Genomic DNA, 18,837 nt, shown 5'->3' on the forward strand with positions numbered 1-18,837 from the left:
TCCGGGATCACTGACTGACTCCGGGATTATTGACCGACTCCGGGATCACTGACCGACTCCGGGTTCACTGACCGACTCCGGGATCACTGACTGACTCCGGGATCACTGACTGACTCCGGGATTATTGACCGACTCCGGGATCACTGACTGACTCCGGGATCACTGACTGACTCCGGGATCACTGACTGACTCCGGGATTATTAACGGACTCCGGTTTTATCTCTCTGCCTCATGCCCCTTGCGGATTTGCCGCTCTCTCGGGGTCTCCCGGACATGTTGAACTTGGGGTTTTCTGCAGTTTGGAGGCGGGATGCTGAGATTCCGCACTTGCTGAGGGGCAGAGTCTTCTTTAAAGATTTGGCGCGGAATGAGTTGCTGAACTTTCCTCCCGCAATCTTCCAGCTGCAGCATCTGCAGGAATTACACCTGGAAAAGAATAACATTGAGGAAATCCCGCCCGCAATCAGCTGGCTGCGGAATCTGCGAGTTCTCTATCTGAACAAGAACAAACTGCAGAGTGTGTGTGAACAGCTCGGGGATTTATCCCAACTCCAGAGTCTGGATCTGAGTGACAATCCCATCAGGAATAGCTTCCTCACTGACACCTTGTGCCGATTACAGGCGCTGCGGGAACTCCGCCTCTACAACATGGAACTGAGACAATTCCCGGGCCAGTTGTGTAAGAAACTGCATCACCTGCAGTTACTGGGATTATCCGGGAATAACCTGGACTTCCTGCCCTGGGAGATCAGCAGCCTCACCGAACTGCAGCAACTCTACCTTCACAACAACAACTTGCAGCTCTTACCACTTGGCTTTTGCCAACTGGATCGTTTGGAGATTTTGGATCTGAGTCAGAATGATTTGATTCATCTCCCTGATGATATTTGCTCTTTACAAAACCTCAAACACCTCTACCTCAGAGATAACAATCTGAAGGTGATTCCCCACTCCCTGGGCAGCTGTAATAACCTGTGTGTGTTGGACATCAGCAGAAACAGACTGGATGGGAATCTCCTCCACTCATTGCCAGCCAGTCTGTCCGAACTTGCTCTGTCTGATAATCAGCTGCACACAGTCCCGACTGCAGTCTGCCGGCTCGGTGTGGCCTTACAGCTCCTCTACCTGAAAAACACACAGTTAAAGTCTCTGAGCTGCTGCTTCTCCCAATTAATAGGAATTCGCCTCTTGGACCTCAGTCAAAACGTTCTCAGGTATTTTCCGAAGCAAATCTGCAAACTGACCCAGTTGGAGATTCTGTCTCTGGATGACAGCAAACTGAAACAGGTACAAGTCTTTCCAACAAAGGGATAAGCCACCACAGCCAGGCACAGTGATGGGAAGTAGGCGATTGTATGGGAAAGAACAGTGAAGGGAATTATATCCTAAACAGTAAGAATGTTCATAGGGGAAAAGAAGGATCCCATATGAAGATCTTTAACACAGGGTAGCAATGGTCATAAAGGTGGAGATGGGAAGCTGGCTTTTGCACACAAAAGCAAGAGAGTGATGTTGAATGTGTACAAAACATTTGTTACTCACAGTTGGATATTGTGTGAAACTCTCAGAGCTCGACTATGGAAAGATCTAGAGCCATAGAAAGAGGGGCAGTTAAGATGCACCTCAGGGATATCATAAATGAAAGGTTACAGCAATAGGAAAAAGCCAGAGAATGAGACTAACTGAATAAGGACCAGCACAGGCACGATGGGCCAGATGGCCTCCTTCTGTGCTGTATGATTCTGTGAGATTCTGTGGGCTGGATTGGGGAGATGGGTTAACTGGAGCATACCTGGACAGGACTGGAGCATGGGCCAATAAAGAAAGGCTCAAAATATTTGGCTTTTTATCTGATGGAGGTTTTCAAAATTATGAATGTTCTTAAGAGTGTAAACAGTGAAAGATTGTTTCCATAATTTGTAATGAGGTATGTCGACATGGGATTACCACGAGAAGCACATTTTTAGACAGGATTATTGGAATGTGGAATGCAATATTACAAGAGGTTATTGAGGCAGAAACTGTAACATCATTGGATAAGCATTTGAAAACAAAGACTATAAAAGGGAATGGAGGAGGGTGGGAAACTGGTATTCATGTAGATTGCTCCCATTGAAGAACACATTTAGTACGATTGGGCTAAATGCCCAATCTTGTGTAATTCCTGAGGTATTGGGTTGAGTGGCCACTCTCGGAAAAGTCACCTGCTGCCAACTTGAAAATGCCCCGTTTATTCCCACTCTCTGCTTCCTGTCTATTAACCTCTATTGATGCTAATATATTATCCCCAACTTCAAGAGCCCTTATCTTGCCTAGTAACCTTTTGTGTGGCACCTTATCCAATGCCTTTTGGAAATCCAGGTATACTACCTCCACTGGTTCCCTTTTATCTACCCTACTAGTTAGATCCCCAAAAAACTCTAATAAATTTTGTAAAACCATATGAACATACATACGACATACGAATTAGGAGCAGGGGTAGGCCTCTCAGCCTTTTGAGCCTGCTTCGCCATTCAATAAGTTCATGGCTGAACTGATTACTCCACATTTCCATCTACGCTCGATAAGTGGAAGACACAAGTTGCACAGCAGAAATAGAGGGTAACCTAGGGGCTAACAAGAGTGAAGAAATTAAGGTAATTATTATCACCTCCTTGCTTATCAAGAATCTATCTACTTCTGCCTTAAAAATATTCAAAGACTCTGCTTCCACCGCCTTGTGAGGAAGAGAATTCCAAAGATCAAGACTGAAAAAAATTCTCCACATCTGTGTTAAATGGGCGACCCCTTATTTTTAAATAGTGACCCCTAGTTCTAGATTCTCCCATGAGGGGAAACATCCTTTCCACATCCACCTTGTCAAGACCTCACAGGATCTTATATGTTTCAATCAAGTCACCTCTTACTCTTCTAAATTTCAGCGGATACAAGCCTAGCCTATCCAACCTTTCCTTGTTGACTTGTTCTGATCATACTGTGCTTTTTTAAGTGCTTTGTTAGATTTCTTTAATAACAGATTTCAGCATTTCCCCAACAACTGATGTTAACTTAACTGGCCTGTAGTTCCCTGTTTTCTCTCTCCCTCCTTTCTTGAAAAGCAGTGTAACATTTGCCAACTTCCAATCTGATGGGACCATTATCAAATCTAAGGAATTTTGGAAATTCAAAGCTAGTGCATCCACTATCTCTGCAGCTATCTCTTTTAGAACCCTAGGATGTAGGCCATCTGGTCCCAGGGATTTGTCACATTTTAGTCCCTTAAGTTTCCCCAATACTTTTTTTCCATTGATAATAATGACCTTAATTTCTTCACTCTTGTTAGCCCCTAGGTTACCCTCTATTTCTGCTGTGCAACTTGTGTCTTCTACTGTGAAGACAGTCACAAAGTATTTGTTCAATGCCACTGCAATTTCTTCATTCTCCATGATAATTTCTCTTCGTAGGGACCAATGTTTACTTTAGCTACTCTCCTCCTTTTTATATAATTAACAAATCTCTTACAATCTGTTTTTATATTTCTGGCTAGTTTACTCATTTTATTTTTTCCCTTTTTATCAACTTTTTAGTGGTGCTTTGTTGGTTTCTAAAACACTCCCAATCCTCAGATTTGCTGCTGTTCTTTGCAACATTATAAGCCTCTTTTTAAAACTAATACTATCTTAACCTCCTCCTTGCTATGTTTTGTTTCTCAATGGAATATATCTTTGTTGAACATATTGAATTGTTTCTTTTAATGTTTCCCACTGTTAATTTACCACTATACCTTTTAGTCTCTCTACCCAATCAACCTTAGACAGTTCTCCCCTCATGCCTATGTAATTGGCTTTGTTTAAGATTTGTGTTTGTGATTGAAGTATGTTACTTTGAATCTGTTTCCACTGCCCTTTCAGGCAGCGCAATCCAGATCACAACAACTAGCAGTTAAAAATTTTCTCATGTCATCTCTCGTTCTTTTACCAATTACCGTAAATCTGTGTTCTCTCATTACTGACCCTCCTGCCACTGAAAACAGTTTCTTCTTATTTACTCTATCAAAATCCTTGATAACTTTGAGCGCCTTTATTAAATCTCATCTTAACATTTTCTGCTCTGAGGAGAACAATCTGAGTTTTTCAACCCTGTTACCATTCTAGTAAAGCTCCTCTGCATTCTGTCTAAGGGCTTGACATCCTTCCTAAAGTGTGGTGCCCAAAATTGTTCACGGTACTGCAGCCAGGGACTAACCAGTGTTTTATAAATGTTCATCATAACTTCCTTGCTTTTGTACTCTACGTCTCTGTTTATAAAGCCAAGGATCCCATATGCCTTTTTAACACCCATCTCAACTTGTCCGACCACCTTCAAAACCCCCAGGTCTCTCTGTTCCGGGACCCTCTTTAGAATTGTAACATTTACTTTATATTGCCTTTTTTCATTCTTCTGACCAAAATGTATCATTAGACAGACTGGAGAAGCTGGTCCATCTCTGACACTTCCCTCCCCTTCCTCGACTTCTCTGTCTCCATCTCTGGGGATAGGTTGTCTACTAATATCCATTATAAGCCCACTGACTCCCACAGCTACCTCGACTACACTTCTTCACACCCTACCTCCTGTAAGGACTCCATTCCATTCTCCCAGTTTCTCCGTCTCCGACGCATCTGCTCTGATGATGCTACCTTCCATGACGGTGCTTCTGATATGACCTTTTTCCTCAACCGAGGATTTCCCCCCACTGTGGTTGACAGGGCCCTCAACCGTGTCAGGCCCATTCCCCGCACCTCTACCCTCACCCCTTCCCCTCCCTCCCAGAACCGTGACAGGGTTCCCCTTGTCCTCACTTTCCACCCCATCAGCCTCCATATCCAAAGGATCATCCTCCGCCATTTCCGCCACCTCCAGCATGATGCCACTACCAGTCGCATCTTCTCCTCCCTTCCCCTGTCAGCATTCCGAAGGGATTGTTTCCTCCGCGACACCCTGGTCCACTCCTCCATTACCCCCACCACCTCGTCCCCATCCCATGGCACCTTCCCCTGCAATCGCAGGAAGTGTAATACCTGCCCATTTACCTCCTCTCTCCTCACTATCCCAGGCCCCAAACACTCCTTTCAGGTGAAGCAGCGATTTACTTGTACTTCTTTCAATGTAGTATACTGTACTCGCTGCTCACAGTGTGGTCTCCTCTACATTGGGGAGACCAAGCGCAGACTGGGTGACCGCTTTGCGGAACATCTCCGCTCAGTCCGCAAGCAGGACCCTGAGCTTCCGGTTGCTTGCCATTTCAACACTCCCCCCTGCTCTCATGCTCACATCTCTGTCCTGGGATTGCTGCAGTGTTCCAGTGAACATCAACACAAGCTCGAGGAACAGCATCTCATCTACCGATTGGGCACACCACAGCCTGCCGGACTGAACATTGAGTTCAATAATTTCAGAGCATGACAACCCCCCATTTTACTTTCATTTTTAGTTATTTTTTCTTCTTTTTTTTTACAATCTTTTTTTTGCATTTATTTCATTTCATCTTAGTTTGTTCAGTTTGCTTACCCACTGTTTCTTTTTTCAGGTTTGCACTTGCTGTTGTTCAATATTCAGTGCATTAACACCTAATCTGTACTAATGCTTTGTCTTTCAACACACCATTAACATATTGTTTGCCTTTGCTCCATGACCTTTTGGTCAGCCATGTGGCCTGGTCCAATCTAGACCTCCTTTGTTATCTCTTGCCCCAACCCCACCTCACTTGCTTATAACCTGTGACTTTTCTAATATTTATCAGTTCCGAAGAAGGGTCACTGACCCGAAACTTTAACTCTGCTTCTCTTTTCACAGATGCTGCCAGACCTGCTGAGTGGTTCCAGCATGTCTTGTTTTTATTTCAGATTTCCAGCATCCGCAGTATTTTGCTTTTATTTTACTGGAGAAGCTGGGGTTGTTCTTATAGCAGAGGACAAGAATTAATTTGATAGATGTGCTTAAAATCAGGAAGGGTTTAGATAGAGAAACTATTTCCAATGGCAGAAGGGTTGATATTCAGAGGGCCCAGATTTAAGGTGATGCAAAAGCAGAGGTGACGAGGAAAAGCTGATGCACTGAGTGGTTAGTATTTGGAATGCACTGCCTGATAGGGCAGTGGAAACAATTCAATAGTAGCCTTCAAAAGAAAATTGGATAAATACTGGAAGGAGAAAAAAATTGCAGGGATATGGGGAAAGGGCAGAGGGAGCAAGACTTATTGCTTGTTCTTTGAGAGAGTTGGTGCAAAGTCAATTGGCCATACAGCCTCCTTTTGTGCTGTATGATGCTATCATTCACGCTTCATGCTGTTTTAAATATAATTTGCCATGTGCCTGCCCACTTCACCATTCTGTCTATCAGTGTGTGCTACATTATTGAGTTATGTGTCATTTGCAAATTTTGAAGGAAATGTATTCTCCAATTTATCTCTATTTATTTGAAATCTGGATTCAAGGATTGCTATGCCCAGGCATACAGCATTCTGAGAGTTAGCAGGGGCCATGGAATCTTTTTTTGGCAACTTTCCTGCTTTCCTGTGCATTGGCCTGGACAGGTCAAAGACAGGTCAACTGTGGGCATCATCCACCAAGCTACTGCCAGTAAATGACCCTGGGCTGAAAATGTGGCCAAAATCAAGGGTGAATTTTAGTGATGGGCAAAATCCTGTACTATTGGAAAGCTTTCCCTATTGGACAATAGGAATATCCCAGCCCTGCTCTCTCTAGACAGAACATACGAACATAAGAAATAGGAGCTATTCGGCCACTTGAGCCTGCTCTGCCATTTAATAAGATCATGGCTGATCTGACTGTGGTCTTAACTCCACTTAGTTGTCTGCCCCCCATAACCCTGGACTCCCTTGTCAATCAAAAATCTGTCTAACTCAGCCTTGAATATATTCAATGACCCAGACTCCACTGCTCTCTGGGGAAGAGAATTCCAAACATTAACAACCCTCTGAGAGAAGAAATTCCTCCTCATCTCCAGCTTAAATGGGAGACCACTTATTTTGAAACTAGTGCTAGACTCCCTGACGTGGGAAAACACCCTCTCAACATCTACCCTGTCAAGCCCCCTCAGATTCTTATACGTTTCAATAAGATCAGATCTCAATCTTCTAAATGCCAATGTGTATAGGCCCAAACTGCTCAACCTTTCCTCATAAGACAACTCTTCATTTAGGTGTTATGACCGAGGCGGGAGGAGTACACTGTTATTCTAGTGCCACTTCTCCACAGGTCACAGCATATATTTAAATTTTCCCACTTACCGATACGGTCAGTCATATACTCTGTTTTTCCCAGAATAAAACACACCAACCAGGTTTCTTTAATAAAGAACAAAATTATCAGTTGATTATAAAACCAGTCCCAACCAATAACTAAGTACAACAGAGACAGACAAATTGAAATATTAAAGCCCCTTATTTATCTTAGCCCCTCACACATATACATACGTACACACACACATACGTACACACACACACAAATACACATGCACACACACACACACACAGATACACCAGTTAACTGGGAAAAATAAAAGTTTTTTTTTATAGCACGTTACAAAGAAAACAAAAGCAAAAAAAAAGACTTAGGCAGAATACTTATCTTTGGTTTTGGTTTGGCGTCCCAAATGCGTATAGACGGCTGTCACTGGGATCATCTTTTAACAGTTCTTTCCAGGCGATGTTGAAGATCAGTTCACATAGAAACATAGAAAATAGGAGCAGGAGTAGGTCACTCGGTCCTTCGAGCCTGCTCCGCCATTCATTATGATCATGGCTGATCATCCAACTCAGTAAACTGACAGAGTTCCGAAGAAGGGTCACTGACCCGAAACGTTAACTCTGCTTCTCTTTCCACAGATGCTGCCAGACCTGCTGAGTGAATCCAGCATTTCTTGTTTTTGTTTCAGTAACCTGTTCCCGCTTTCTCCCCTTATCCTTTGATCCCTTTTGCCCCAAGAGCTATATCTAACTCCTTCTTGAAAACATACAATGTTTTGGCCTCAACTGCTTTCTATGGTAGCGAATTCCACAGGCTCACCACTCTCTGGGTGAAGAAATTTCTCCTCATCTCAGTCCTGAAAGGTTTACCCCGTATCCTTAGACTATGACCCCTGGTTCTGGACTCCCCCACCATCAGGAATATCCTGCATCTACCCTGTCAAATCCGGTTAGAATCTTATAGGTTTCTATGAGATCCCCCCCCACTCACTCTCCTGAACTCCAGCAAATATAATGCTAACAGACTCAATCTCTCCTCATACGTCAGTCCCACCATCCCAGGAATCAGTCTGGTAAACCTTTGCTACACTCCCTCTATAGCAAGAACATGCTTCCTCAGATAAGGAGACCAAAACTGCACACAAGATTCCAGGTGTGGCCTCACCAAGGCCCTGTAAAGTTGCAGCAAGACATCCCTGCTCCTGTACTCAAACCTCTCGCTATGAAGGCCAACATACCATTTGCCTTTTTTACTGCCTGTTAAACCTGCATGCTTACCTTCAGCGACTGGTGTACAAGAACACCCAGGTCTCGTTGCATATTCCTCTCTCTCAGTTTATAGCTGTTCAGCTAATAATCTGCCTTCCTGTTTTTGTTACCAAAGTGGATAACCTAACATTTATCCACATTATACTGCATCTGCCATGCATTTGCCCACTCACTAACTTGTCCAAATCACCCTGAAGCCTCTCTGCATCCTCCTCACAACTCACCCTCCCACCCAGTTTAGTGTCATCTGCAAATTTGGAGATATTACATTTAGTTCCCTCATCTAAAACATTAATATATATTGTGAATAGCTGGGGTCCTAGCACCGATCCCTGCGGTACCCGTCTTGTCACTGCCTGCCATTTGGAAAAATACCCGTTTATTCCCACTCTTTGTTTCCTGCCTGCCAACCAATTTTCTATCCATCGCAATACACTACCCCCAATCCCATACACTTTAATTTTACACGCTAATCTCTTATGTGGGACTTTGTCGAAAGCCTTCTGAAAGTCCAAATAAACCACATCCACTGGCTCCCCCTCATCAACTCTAGACATTACATCCTCGAAGAATTCTGGCAGATTTGTCAAGCATGATTTCCCTTTTGTAAATCCATGCTGACTCTGCCCAATTCTACCACTGTTCTCTCAGTGCTCTGCTATAAAATCTTTGGTAATGGACTCTAGAATTTTCCCCACTACCAACATCACGCTGACTGGTCTATAATTCCCTGTTTTTTCTCTACCTCCCTTTTTAAGTAGTGGGGTTAAATTAGCTACCCTCCAATCTGTAGGAACTGTTCCAGAGTCTATAGAATCTCGGAAGATGACCACCAATGCATCCACTATTTCTAGGGCCACTTCCTTAGGTACTCGGGGATTGTAGATCATCAGGCCCTGGGGATTTATTGGCCTTCAATCCCATTAATTTCCCCAACACCATTTCTCAACTAATACTGATTTCTTTCAGTTCCTCTCTCTCACTAAACCCTGTGTTCCCCAACATCTCTGGTATGTTATTTGTGTCCTCCTTTGTGAAGACAGAAACAAAGTATGCATTTAGTTGGTCAGCCATTTCTTTCTTCCCCATAATAAATTCCCGTTTCTGACTGTAAGGGACCTACATTTGTCTTCACCAATCTTTTTCTCTTCACATACCTATAGAAACTTTTACAGTCAGTTTTTATGTTCCCCCCAAGCTTGCTCTCGTACTCTATTTTCCCCTTCTTAATCAATCCCTTTGTCCTCCTTTGTTGAATTCTAAACTGCTCCCAATCCTCAGGTCTGTTGTTTTTTCTGGCGAATTTGTATGCCTCTTCCTTGGATCTAATGCTATCCCTAATTTCCCTTGTAAGCCATGGTTTGGCTACCTTTCCTATTTTACTTTTGCGCCGGACAAGAATAATCAACTGTTGCAGATCATCCATGCGCTCTTTGAATGTTTGCCATTGCCTCCCCACCGTCATCCCTTTAAGTAACGTTTCCCAATCCATCATAGTCAACCCGCGCCTCATACCTTCGCAGTTTTCTTCATTAAGATACAGGACCCTAGTCTCAGAATCAACTACGTCATTATCCATCTTGATGAAGAATTCTATCATATTATGATCGCTCATCCCCAAGGGGTCTCGCACAACTAGATTGCCAATTATTCCTCTCTCATTACACAATACCCAGTCTAGGATAGCCTGTTCTCTGGTTGGTTCCTCAATGTATTGGTCCAGAAAACCATCCTGTATACACTCCATGAATTGTGACTAATCTGATTTGCCCAATCTATATGCAGATTAAAGTCACCCATAATTACAGATGTTCCTTTATCGCATGAGTCTCTAATTTCCTGTTTAATAACATTCCCAACATCACCACTATAGTTTGGGGGTCTATATACAACCCCCACTAACGTTTTCTGCCCCTCAGTGTTTCTCAGCTCTATCCACACAGATTCCACATCATCAGAGCTAATATGCTTCCTCACTGTTGCGTTAATTTCCTCTTTAACCAGCAATGCAACTCCACCGCCTTTTGCTTTTTGTCTGTCCTTCCTAAATACTGTATACCCCTGGATGTTCATTTCCCATCCCTGCAGCCATGTCTCCATAATCCCGACTATATCATAGCTGTTTACATCTATTTGCGCGATTAATTCATCCACTTTATTGTGAATGCTTTGTGCGTTAAGGCACAAAGCGTTAAGGCTTATTTTTTTAATATTACTTTTCCCCTTCCCACTATATTTCACTGTAGCCCTGTTTGATTCTGGCCCTTGATTTTTATGCTTATCACTTTTCTTATTTGAGTTACTTTGTGTAGGCTTTCCAAGAGATGCAGCTACAGAGGCTTCAGATAGGTCTTACAGCAGAAATGTGGCAACAAGGTTTCAGTTCCCTCACATTCAACACAGGGTTTCTTCAAATACAGTTAGAAATAGGAAACTGATACACTGTATGCAGGATTTCTTTTCGAGAGAGAGAGAGAGCTGGGTCTTCTTTTGGCAGGCAAAAACCAACTGTCTTTTGTAACAGTACAAATTGAAACTAAAAACAGTTCAGAAGTCAAGTCTCCTGACCTCTATAAATCTTGACCTGTCACTTCTCTGTGAACATATCTCCAAGTCAAAAACAACCCCTGCTGGGTGATTATCCACAGACAGGTGCCTTCCAGTTAAACTCGTTTACAAGCCAAATCCAGAAACCTTCTGGTGATTTATTTTGAAACAAAACACAAAGTTCATCAGCTCTTCAAGATTCCAGATGAATCAATGTCCATAATTCAACTATAAGTCCTTAACACACATTTTACAAAAGAAAAGTAGTACTCTTGTAACACCTCCACCCTTGGAGAAATGAAGTACCATTTTTAAATGCGTTTCATGACAAAGTGTAAAAAAACAAGATGACAACATTTTAAAACACATTTTCACATTCATTCCCATTCACTGTTTACCTGTACTTAATACAATTCTGCTTTGTACCATCTTTGCAAACAACTCAAACAACGTTATTTTCTTGATAAAGCATCTGCAGTAACATTATTTTTGCCTGCAATGTGGATAATCTTTAAGTGATATGGCTGTAATAGTAAACTCCATTGGCATAGTATGGCATTCTGGTTTTTAATTTTTTCCACAAAGTTTATCACCAAATCAGCCAACTGCAAACTTTCAAATAGAATCCCCCAGTTGTGCCAAGTGGTCCTTCCAAGTGTCACTGTAAACCAGCACATTATCAAGATAAACTACACAGTTAGGAATACTGCCTACCACTAGGTTCACTCGTCTCTGAAATATTGCTGGGGCAGCCCCTAGCCTGAATAGCATCACTCGGCACTGGAAAAAATTGTCCAGTATCCATTTAACAAATCTATTTTTGTAGGAAATATGGCACTGCCTACTCTCTCAATGCAGTCTTCCAAGTGAGGGATTGCGTAGGAGTCTGCCTTTGTTACTGCATTAACTCTTTGTAGTCTATGCAAAGTCTAATTGAACCGTCAGATTTAGGCAAAGCAGCTGGTGAACTCCAACTGCTTTATCTGGGTTCTATTAGGTGGTTTTCCAGCAGGTATTGGATTTCTGCTTTCACCTGAGCCTGTTACTCTAGACTTAAGTGGTAAGGATGCAGTTTTATAGGAATGGATTCCCCGACAACCACATCATGTGTGGCTAAGGTTGCACATCATGGCTTATTCCTACAGACTCTTCTAAATGCTGTGAGAAGCCTTGTTAGGTCTTCTTGTTGTTCTACATCCAAACATAGGAACATAGGGACATAGGATCATAGGAGCAGGAGTAGGCCATTCAGCCCATCGAGCCTGCTCCACCATTCAATATGATCATGGCTGATCATCTACTTCAATGCCTTCTTCCCACACTATCCTCATATCCCTTTATGTCATTGGTATTTAGAAATCTGTCAATCTCTGTTTTAAACATACTCAGTGACAGAGCTTCCACAGCCCTCTGGGGTAGAGAATTCCAAAGATTCACAACCCTCTGAGTGAAGAAATTTCTCCTCATCTCAGTCCTAAGTGGCTCCCCCCTTATTTTGAAATTGTGTTCCCTGGTTCTAGACTCCCCAACCAGGGGAAATATCTTACATAGAAACAGAGAAAATAGGAGCAGGAGTACGCCATTCGGCCCTTCGAACCTGCTCCGCCATTCATTATGATCATGGCTGATCATCCAACTCAGTAACCTGTTGCTGCTTTCGCCCCATACCCTTTGATCCCTTTAGACCCAAGAGCTATATCTAACTCCTTTTTGAAAACATACAATGTTTTGGCCTCCACTGCTTTCCACAGGTTCAACACTCTCTAGGTGAAGAAATTTCTCCTCATCTTAGTCCTGAAAGGTTTACCCCGTATCCTTAGGCTATGACCCCTGGTTCTGGACTCCCCCACCATCGGGAACATCCTTCCTGCATCTATCCTGTCAAGTCCTGTTAGAATTTTATAGAATATAGAATTTTATATCTTGCTTACATCTACCCTATCCCTTTAAGTATTTTGTAGGTTTCAATGAGATCACCTCTCATTCTTTGAAACTCTAGAGAATACAGGCTCAGTTTCCCCAATCTCTCTTCATAGGACAGTCCCGCCATCTCGGGAACAAGTCTGGTGAATCTTCATTGCACTCCCTCTATGGCAATAATATTCTTCCTAAAGTTAGGGGACCAAAACTGCACATACTACTCTAGATGCAGTCTAACCAAAGTTCTATACAATTGAAGCAAGACTTCATGACTCCTGTACTCAAATACTCTTGCCATTAGCCTTCCTAATTGCTTGCTGCACGTGCATGCTAGATTTCAGCGACCTATTGACAAGGACACCCAGGTCCCTTTGTACATCTACTTTTTCGAATCTCTTACCATTTAAGTAAGGCAGATGATTTGAGGGCATTGATTAACACATGGGAATATGATATTGCTATCACTGAGACATGGCTGAGGGAGGGGCAGGACTGGTAGCTCAATATTCCAGGGTATAGAATCTTCAGGCGTGACAGGGAAGGGGGTAAAAGAGGAGGTGGCATTGCACTGTTGATCAAGGAATCAATTACTGCAGTAAGGAGGTATGATATCTGAGAAGGTTCCTCAAATGAGACCATATGGGTAGAACTTAAAAACAAAAAGGGGGAAATCACTTGGCTGGGAGTGTACTTGAGGCCCCCAAACTGTCAGGAAGAGATCGAGGAACAGATATGTAGGCAAATCTCAGCGAGGTGTAAAAATAATAGGGTAATAATAGTAGGGGATTTCAACTTCCCCAATATCAACTGGGATAGTCTTAGTGCAAAAGGCTTAAAGGGGGTGGAATTCTTAAAATACATACAGGAGAGCTTTTTGAGCCAGCACATAGAAATTCCGACAAGAGAAGGGGCGGTACTGGACCTAATCCTAAGGAATGAAGCTGGACAAGTGGTAGAAGTGTCAGTGGGGGTGCATTTCGGGGATAGCGACCATAACTCTGTAAGATTTAAGGTAGTTATGGAAAAGAACAAAGATGGACCGGAAATAAAGGTACTGAATTGGGGGAAGGCCAATTTCAATATGATAAAACAGGATCTGGCCAAAGTGAACTGGGAGCAGCTACTTGTAGGAAAGTCTACATCAGACCGGTGGGAGTCATTCAAAGAGGAAATAGTGAAAGTTCAGAGCCAACTTGTTTCCGTTAAGGTGAAGGGTAGGATCAACAAGTCCAGGGAACCCTGGATGTCAAGGGATATAGAGGATTGGATCAGGGGAAAAAAGGAGGCTTATGGCAGATTCAGAGTGCTGAAAACAGCGGAGGCACTAGAGGAGGATAGAAAGTGGAGGGTTACTTAAAAAAAATAATTAGGAGAGCGAAGAGGGGACATGAAAAAACACTGGCGGGCAAGATAAAGGAAAATCCCAAGGCGTTTTATAAGTATATTAAGGGCAAGAGGATAACCAAGGAAAGAGTAGAGCCCATTAGGGACCAAAGTGGCAATCTGTGTGCGGAGACGGAGGACACAGGTGAGGTTTTAAATGATTACTTTTCATCCATGTTCACTGTGGAGAAGGACGATGTAGGTGTAGCGATCAGGGAGGGGGATTATGATATACTTGAACATATTAGCATTGAAAGGGAGGAAGTATTAGATGTTTTAGTGGGCTTAAAAGTCGGTAAATCCCCAGGCCCAGATGAGATGTATCCCAGGCTTTTATGTTAGGCAAAGGAGGAGATAACAGGGGCTCTGACACAAATTTTCAAATCCTCTCTGGCCATAGGAGAGGTACCAGAGGATTGGATGACAGCGAATGTGGTACCATTATTCAAGAAGGGTAGCAGGGATAAGCCAGGTAATTACAGGCCAGTGAGTCTAACATCAGTGGTAGGGAAACTATTGGAAAAAATTCTGAGGGACAGGATTAATCTCCACTTGGAGAGGCAGGGATTAAACAGGAATAGTCAGCACGACTTTGTCAGGGGTAGATTGTATCTAACTAACTTGATTGAATTTTTCGATGAGGTGCCTAGGTGTGTAGATGAGGGTAAAGCAGTTGATGTAGTCTACATGGACTTCAGTAAGGCTTTTGATAAAGTCCTGCTTGGGAGATTGGTTAAGAAGGTAAGAGCTCATGGGATCCAGGGCAATTTGGCAAATTGGATCCAAAATTGGCTTAGTGACAGGAGGCAGAGGGAGATGGTCGAGGGTTGTTTTTGTGAGTGGAAGCCTGTGACCAGTAGTGTACCGCAGGGATCAGTGCTGGGACCCTTGCTGTTTGTAGTGTACATTAATGATTTAGACGTGAATATGGGAGGTATGATCAGTAAGTTCGCAGATGGCACGAAAATTGGTGATGTCGTAAATAGTGAGGAGGAAAGCCTTAGATTACAGGACGATATAGACCGGCTGGTAAGATGGGCAGAGCAGTGGCAAATGGAATTTAATCCTGAGAAGTGTGAGGTGATGCATTTTGGGAGGACTAACAAGGCAAGGGAATATACAATGGATGGTAGGACCCTAGGAAGTACAGAAGGTCAGAGGGACCTTGGTGTACTTGTCCATGGATCACTGAAGGCAGCAGCACAGGTAGATAAGGTGGTTAGGAAGGCATATGGGATACTTGCCTTTATTAGCCGAGGCATAGAATATAAGAGCAGGGAGGTTATGTTGGAGCTGTATAAAATGCTAGTTAGGCCACAGCTGGAGTACTGTGTACAGTTCTGGGCACCACACTATAGGAAGGATGTGATTGCACTGGAGAGGGTGCAGAGGAGATTCACCAGGATGTTGCCTGGGCTGGAGCATTTCAGGTATGAAGAGAGACTGAAAAGGCTAGGGTTGTTTTCCTTACAGCAGAGAAGGCTGAGCGGGTACCTGATTGAGGTGTACAAAATTATGAGGAGCATTGATAGGTTAGATAGGAAGAGACTTTTTCCCTTAGCGGAGGGGTCAATAACCAGGGAGCATAGATTTAAAGTAAGCAGCAGCAGGTTTAGAGGGAGTTTGAGGAAAGATTTTTTTCACCCAGAGGGTGGCTGGAATCTGGAATGCATTGCCTGAAGAGGTGGTAGAGGCAGGAACCCTCACAATATTTAAGAAGTATTTAGATGAACACTTGAAACGCCATAGCATACAAGGCTACGGGCCAAGTGCTGGAAAATGGGATTAGAATAGTTAGGTGCTTGATGGCGGGCACAGACACGATGGGCCGAAGGGCCCGTTTCTGTGCTGTATAACTCCATGACTCTAAATCCAAGTAGACTACATTCACCGACTCCCCTTTATCAATCCTGTTAGCAACTTCCTCAAAAAACTCCAAACATGATTTCCCTTTCATAAACATGAAAACATAGTATTCAATCTCCCTAACAATTCAGCATTAGCTAACTGGATAGTAGGAGGTTCAATTGTCTAGGCCTCCTTCTGCCTCATCCTCACTATCCCTTTCATTCTTCACTGTCCCTACTACCTGATATACCTCGGCTTGCTTATCCTCCTCCTGGTGATAATATTGTTTCAATATATTGATATGACACAGCCGATTCTTTTTCTGGTGATCTGGGGTGTCAATCAAATAATTTACCAATTCTCTTGACCACTTGAAATGGACCGATGAATTGTGCTTTCAATCATTCAACCTGTAAAGGTAGCAAAACTAATACTTCATCCCCTGGTTAAAACGTTCGGGTCTTAACATCCTTGTCTGCCTATTTGTTTGGGAAGCTTTAAGGTGTTTTTCTTGAGCCACTTTGCAGGCTCTTCCTGGAACACAGATACATATTGAAGGGCAAATGTTAAGAGGTTGGGGGACAGTTTGGATTGGAAATAAAGTTCCTTCTTTTTTTTTTATTCATTCATGGGATGTAGGCGTCACTGGCCAGGCCAGCATTTATTGCCCATCCCTAATTTTTTTGGTAAGGTCACAGCTGGAATACTGTGTGCAATTCTGGTCGCCACATTATAGGAAGGATGTGATTGCACTGGAGGGGGTGCAGAGGCGATTCACCAGGATGGTGCCTGGAATGGAACATTGGTTGGATAGGCTTGGGTTGTTTTCGCTGGAGCAGAGAAGACTGAGGGGTGACCTGATCAAGGTGTACAAGATTATTAGGGGCATGGACAGGGTGGATAGGGAGCAGCTGTTCCCCTTAGTTGAAGGGTCAGTTACTAGGGGACACAAGTTTAAGGTGAGGGGCAGGAGGTTTAAGGGGGATTTGAGGAAGAACCTTTTTACCCAGAGGGTGGTGACAGTCTGGAATGTCCTGCCTGGGAGGGTGGTAGAGGCAGGTTGCCTCACATCCTTTAAAAGTACCTGGATGGGCACTTGGCACGACATAACATTCAAAGCTATGGGCCAAGTGCTGGCAAATGGGATTAGGTCGGCAGGTCAGGTGTCTTTAATGCATCGGTGCAGACTCGATGGGCCTCTTCTGCACTGTATTATTCTGTGATTCTGTGAATTGCCCTTGAGAAGGTGGTAGTGAGCTGCTTTCTTGAACTGCTGCAGTCCATTTGGGGTAGGTACACTCACAGTGCTGTTAAGAAGGGAGTTCCAGGATTTTGACCCAGCGACAGTGAAGGAACAGCGATATAGTTCCAAGTCAGGATGGTGTGTGACTTGGAGGGGAACTTGCAGGTGGTGATGTTCCCATGTATTTGTTGCCCTTGTCCTTCTAGTTGGTAGAGGTCGCGGGTTTGAAAGGTGCTGTCCAAGGAGCCTTGGTGCATTGCTGCAGTGCATCTTGTAGATGGTACACACTGCTGCCACTGTGCGTCGGTGGTGGAAGGAGTGAACATTTGTGGATGGGATGTCAATCAAGCGGGCTGCTTTGTCCTGGATGGTGTCGAGCTTCTTGAGTGTTGTTGGAGCTGCACCCATCCAGACAAGTGGAGAGTATTCCATCACACTCCTGACTTGTGCCTTGTAGATGGTGGACAGGCTTTGGGGAGTCAGGAGGTGAGTTACTCGCCTCAGGATTCCTCACCTCTGACCTGCTCTTGTAGCCACGGTATTTATATGGCTACTCCAGTTCAGTTTCTGGTCAGTGGTCGCCCCTAGGATGCCCCTAGGATGATACTGCCCCAAAAACAAATATTGGGGTGGGGGGCGCGGGGGCTGGGAAAGGGCCTCCAGTATTTATTTAATTTTTTAGACACAATGCTGAACAATATCACTTTAAATATTAAAACTTTTCCTAAGGGCTTGCAGCCCTTTAAAAATGGCACTGGCGCCTGCGCAGTGGTGACAGACGTCATTGTTGGGGATGCAGCGCCCGCTCCCTCCATTTAAATGAGCCACCGCACGTAATATTGCGGGGGCTCAGGGATGCGGGTGATGCACGCCGCCATCAGAGTGCTCTGCCGCGAATTGCTGCACTCTCCTAAAATTCAGCCCATACGTACACTGGTTAACTGGGGAAAAAAAAGGATTTTTTTGTTAATAGCACTGATACAAAGAAAACAAAGACAAAAGAAAACTCTTATGCGGAATACTTGTCTTTGGTTTTGGTTTGGTATTCCAAATGCATACAGATGGCTGTCACTTGGATCTTCCAAGAACAGTTCTTTCCAGGCAATGCTGAAGATCAGTTTGGGTAGGCCTTCCAAAAAATGTAGCTACAGAGGCTTCAGATAGGTCTTACAGCAGAAATGTGGCAACAAGGTTTCAGTTCCCTCACATTCAACACAGGGTTTCTTCAAATACAGTTAGAAATAGGAAACTGATACACTGTATGCAGGATTTCTTTTCGAGAGAGAGAGAGAGCTGGGTCTTCTTTTGGCAGGCAAAAACCAACTGTCTTTTGTAACAGTACAAATTGAAACTGAAACAGTTCAGAAGTCAAGTCTCCTGACCTCTATAAATCTCGACC

At 43.6% G+C, this 18,837-nt stretch overlaps 1 protein-coding gene across 1 annotated transcript in view; it reads left to right on the plus strand.

The window, feature by feature from the left end:
* The first annotated feature begins 273 nt into the window (after positions 1-273).
* Positions 274-18,837, plus strand: part of LOC137375104 (leucine-rich repeat and IQ domain-containing protein 4-like) — a 77,864-nt gene continuing 59,300 nt past the window's right edge. Inside the window, exon 1 of the mRNA XM_068041732.1 lies at positions 274-1,287. Coding sequence (XP_067897833.1) covers positions 274-1,287 — 1,014 coding nt within the window. The remainder of the gene's footprint in view (positions 1,288-18,837) is intronic.

The sequence above is a fragment of the Heterodontus francisci genome, chromosome 11, assembly GCF_036365525.1.
Source record: "Heterodontus francisci isolate sHetFra1 chromosome 11, sHetFra1.hap1, whole genome shotgun sequence".
Lineage (NCBI taxonomy): Eukaryota > Metazoa > Chordata > Chondrichthyes > Heterodontiformes > Heterodontidae > Heterodontus > Heterodontus francisci.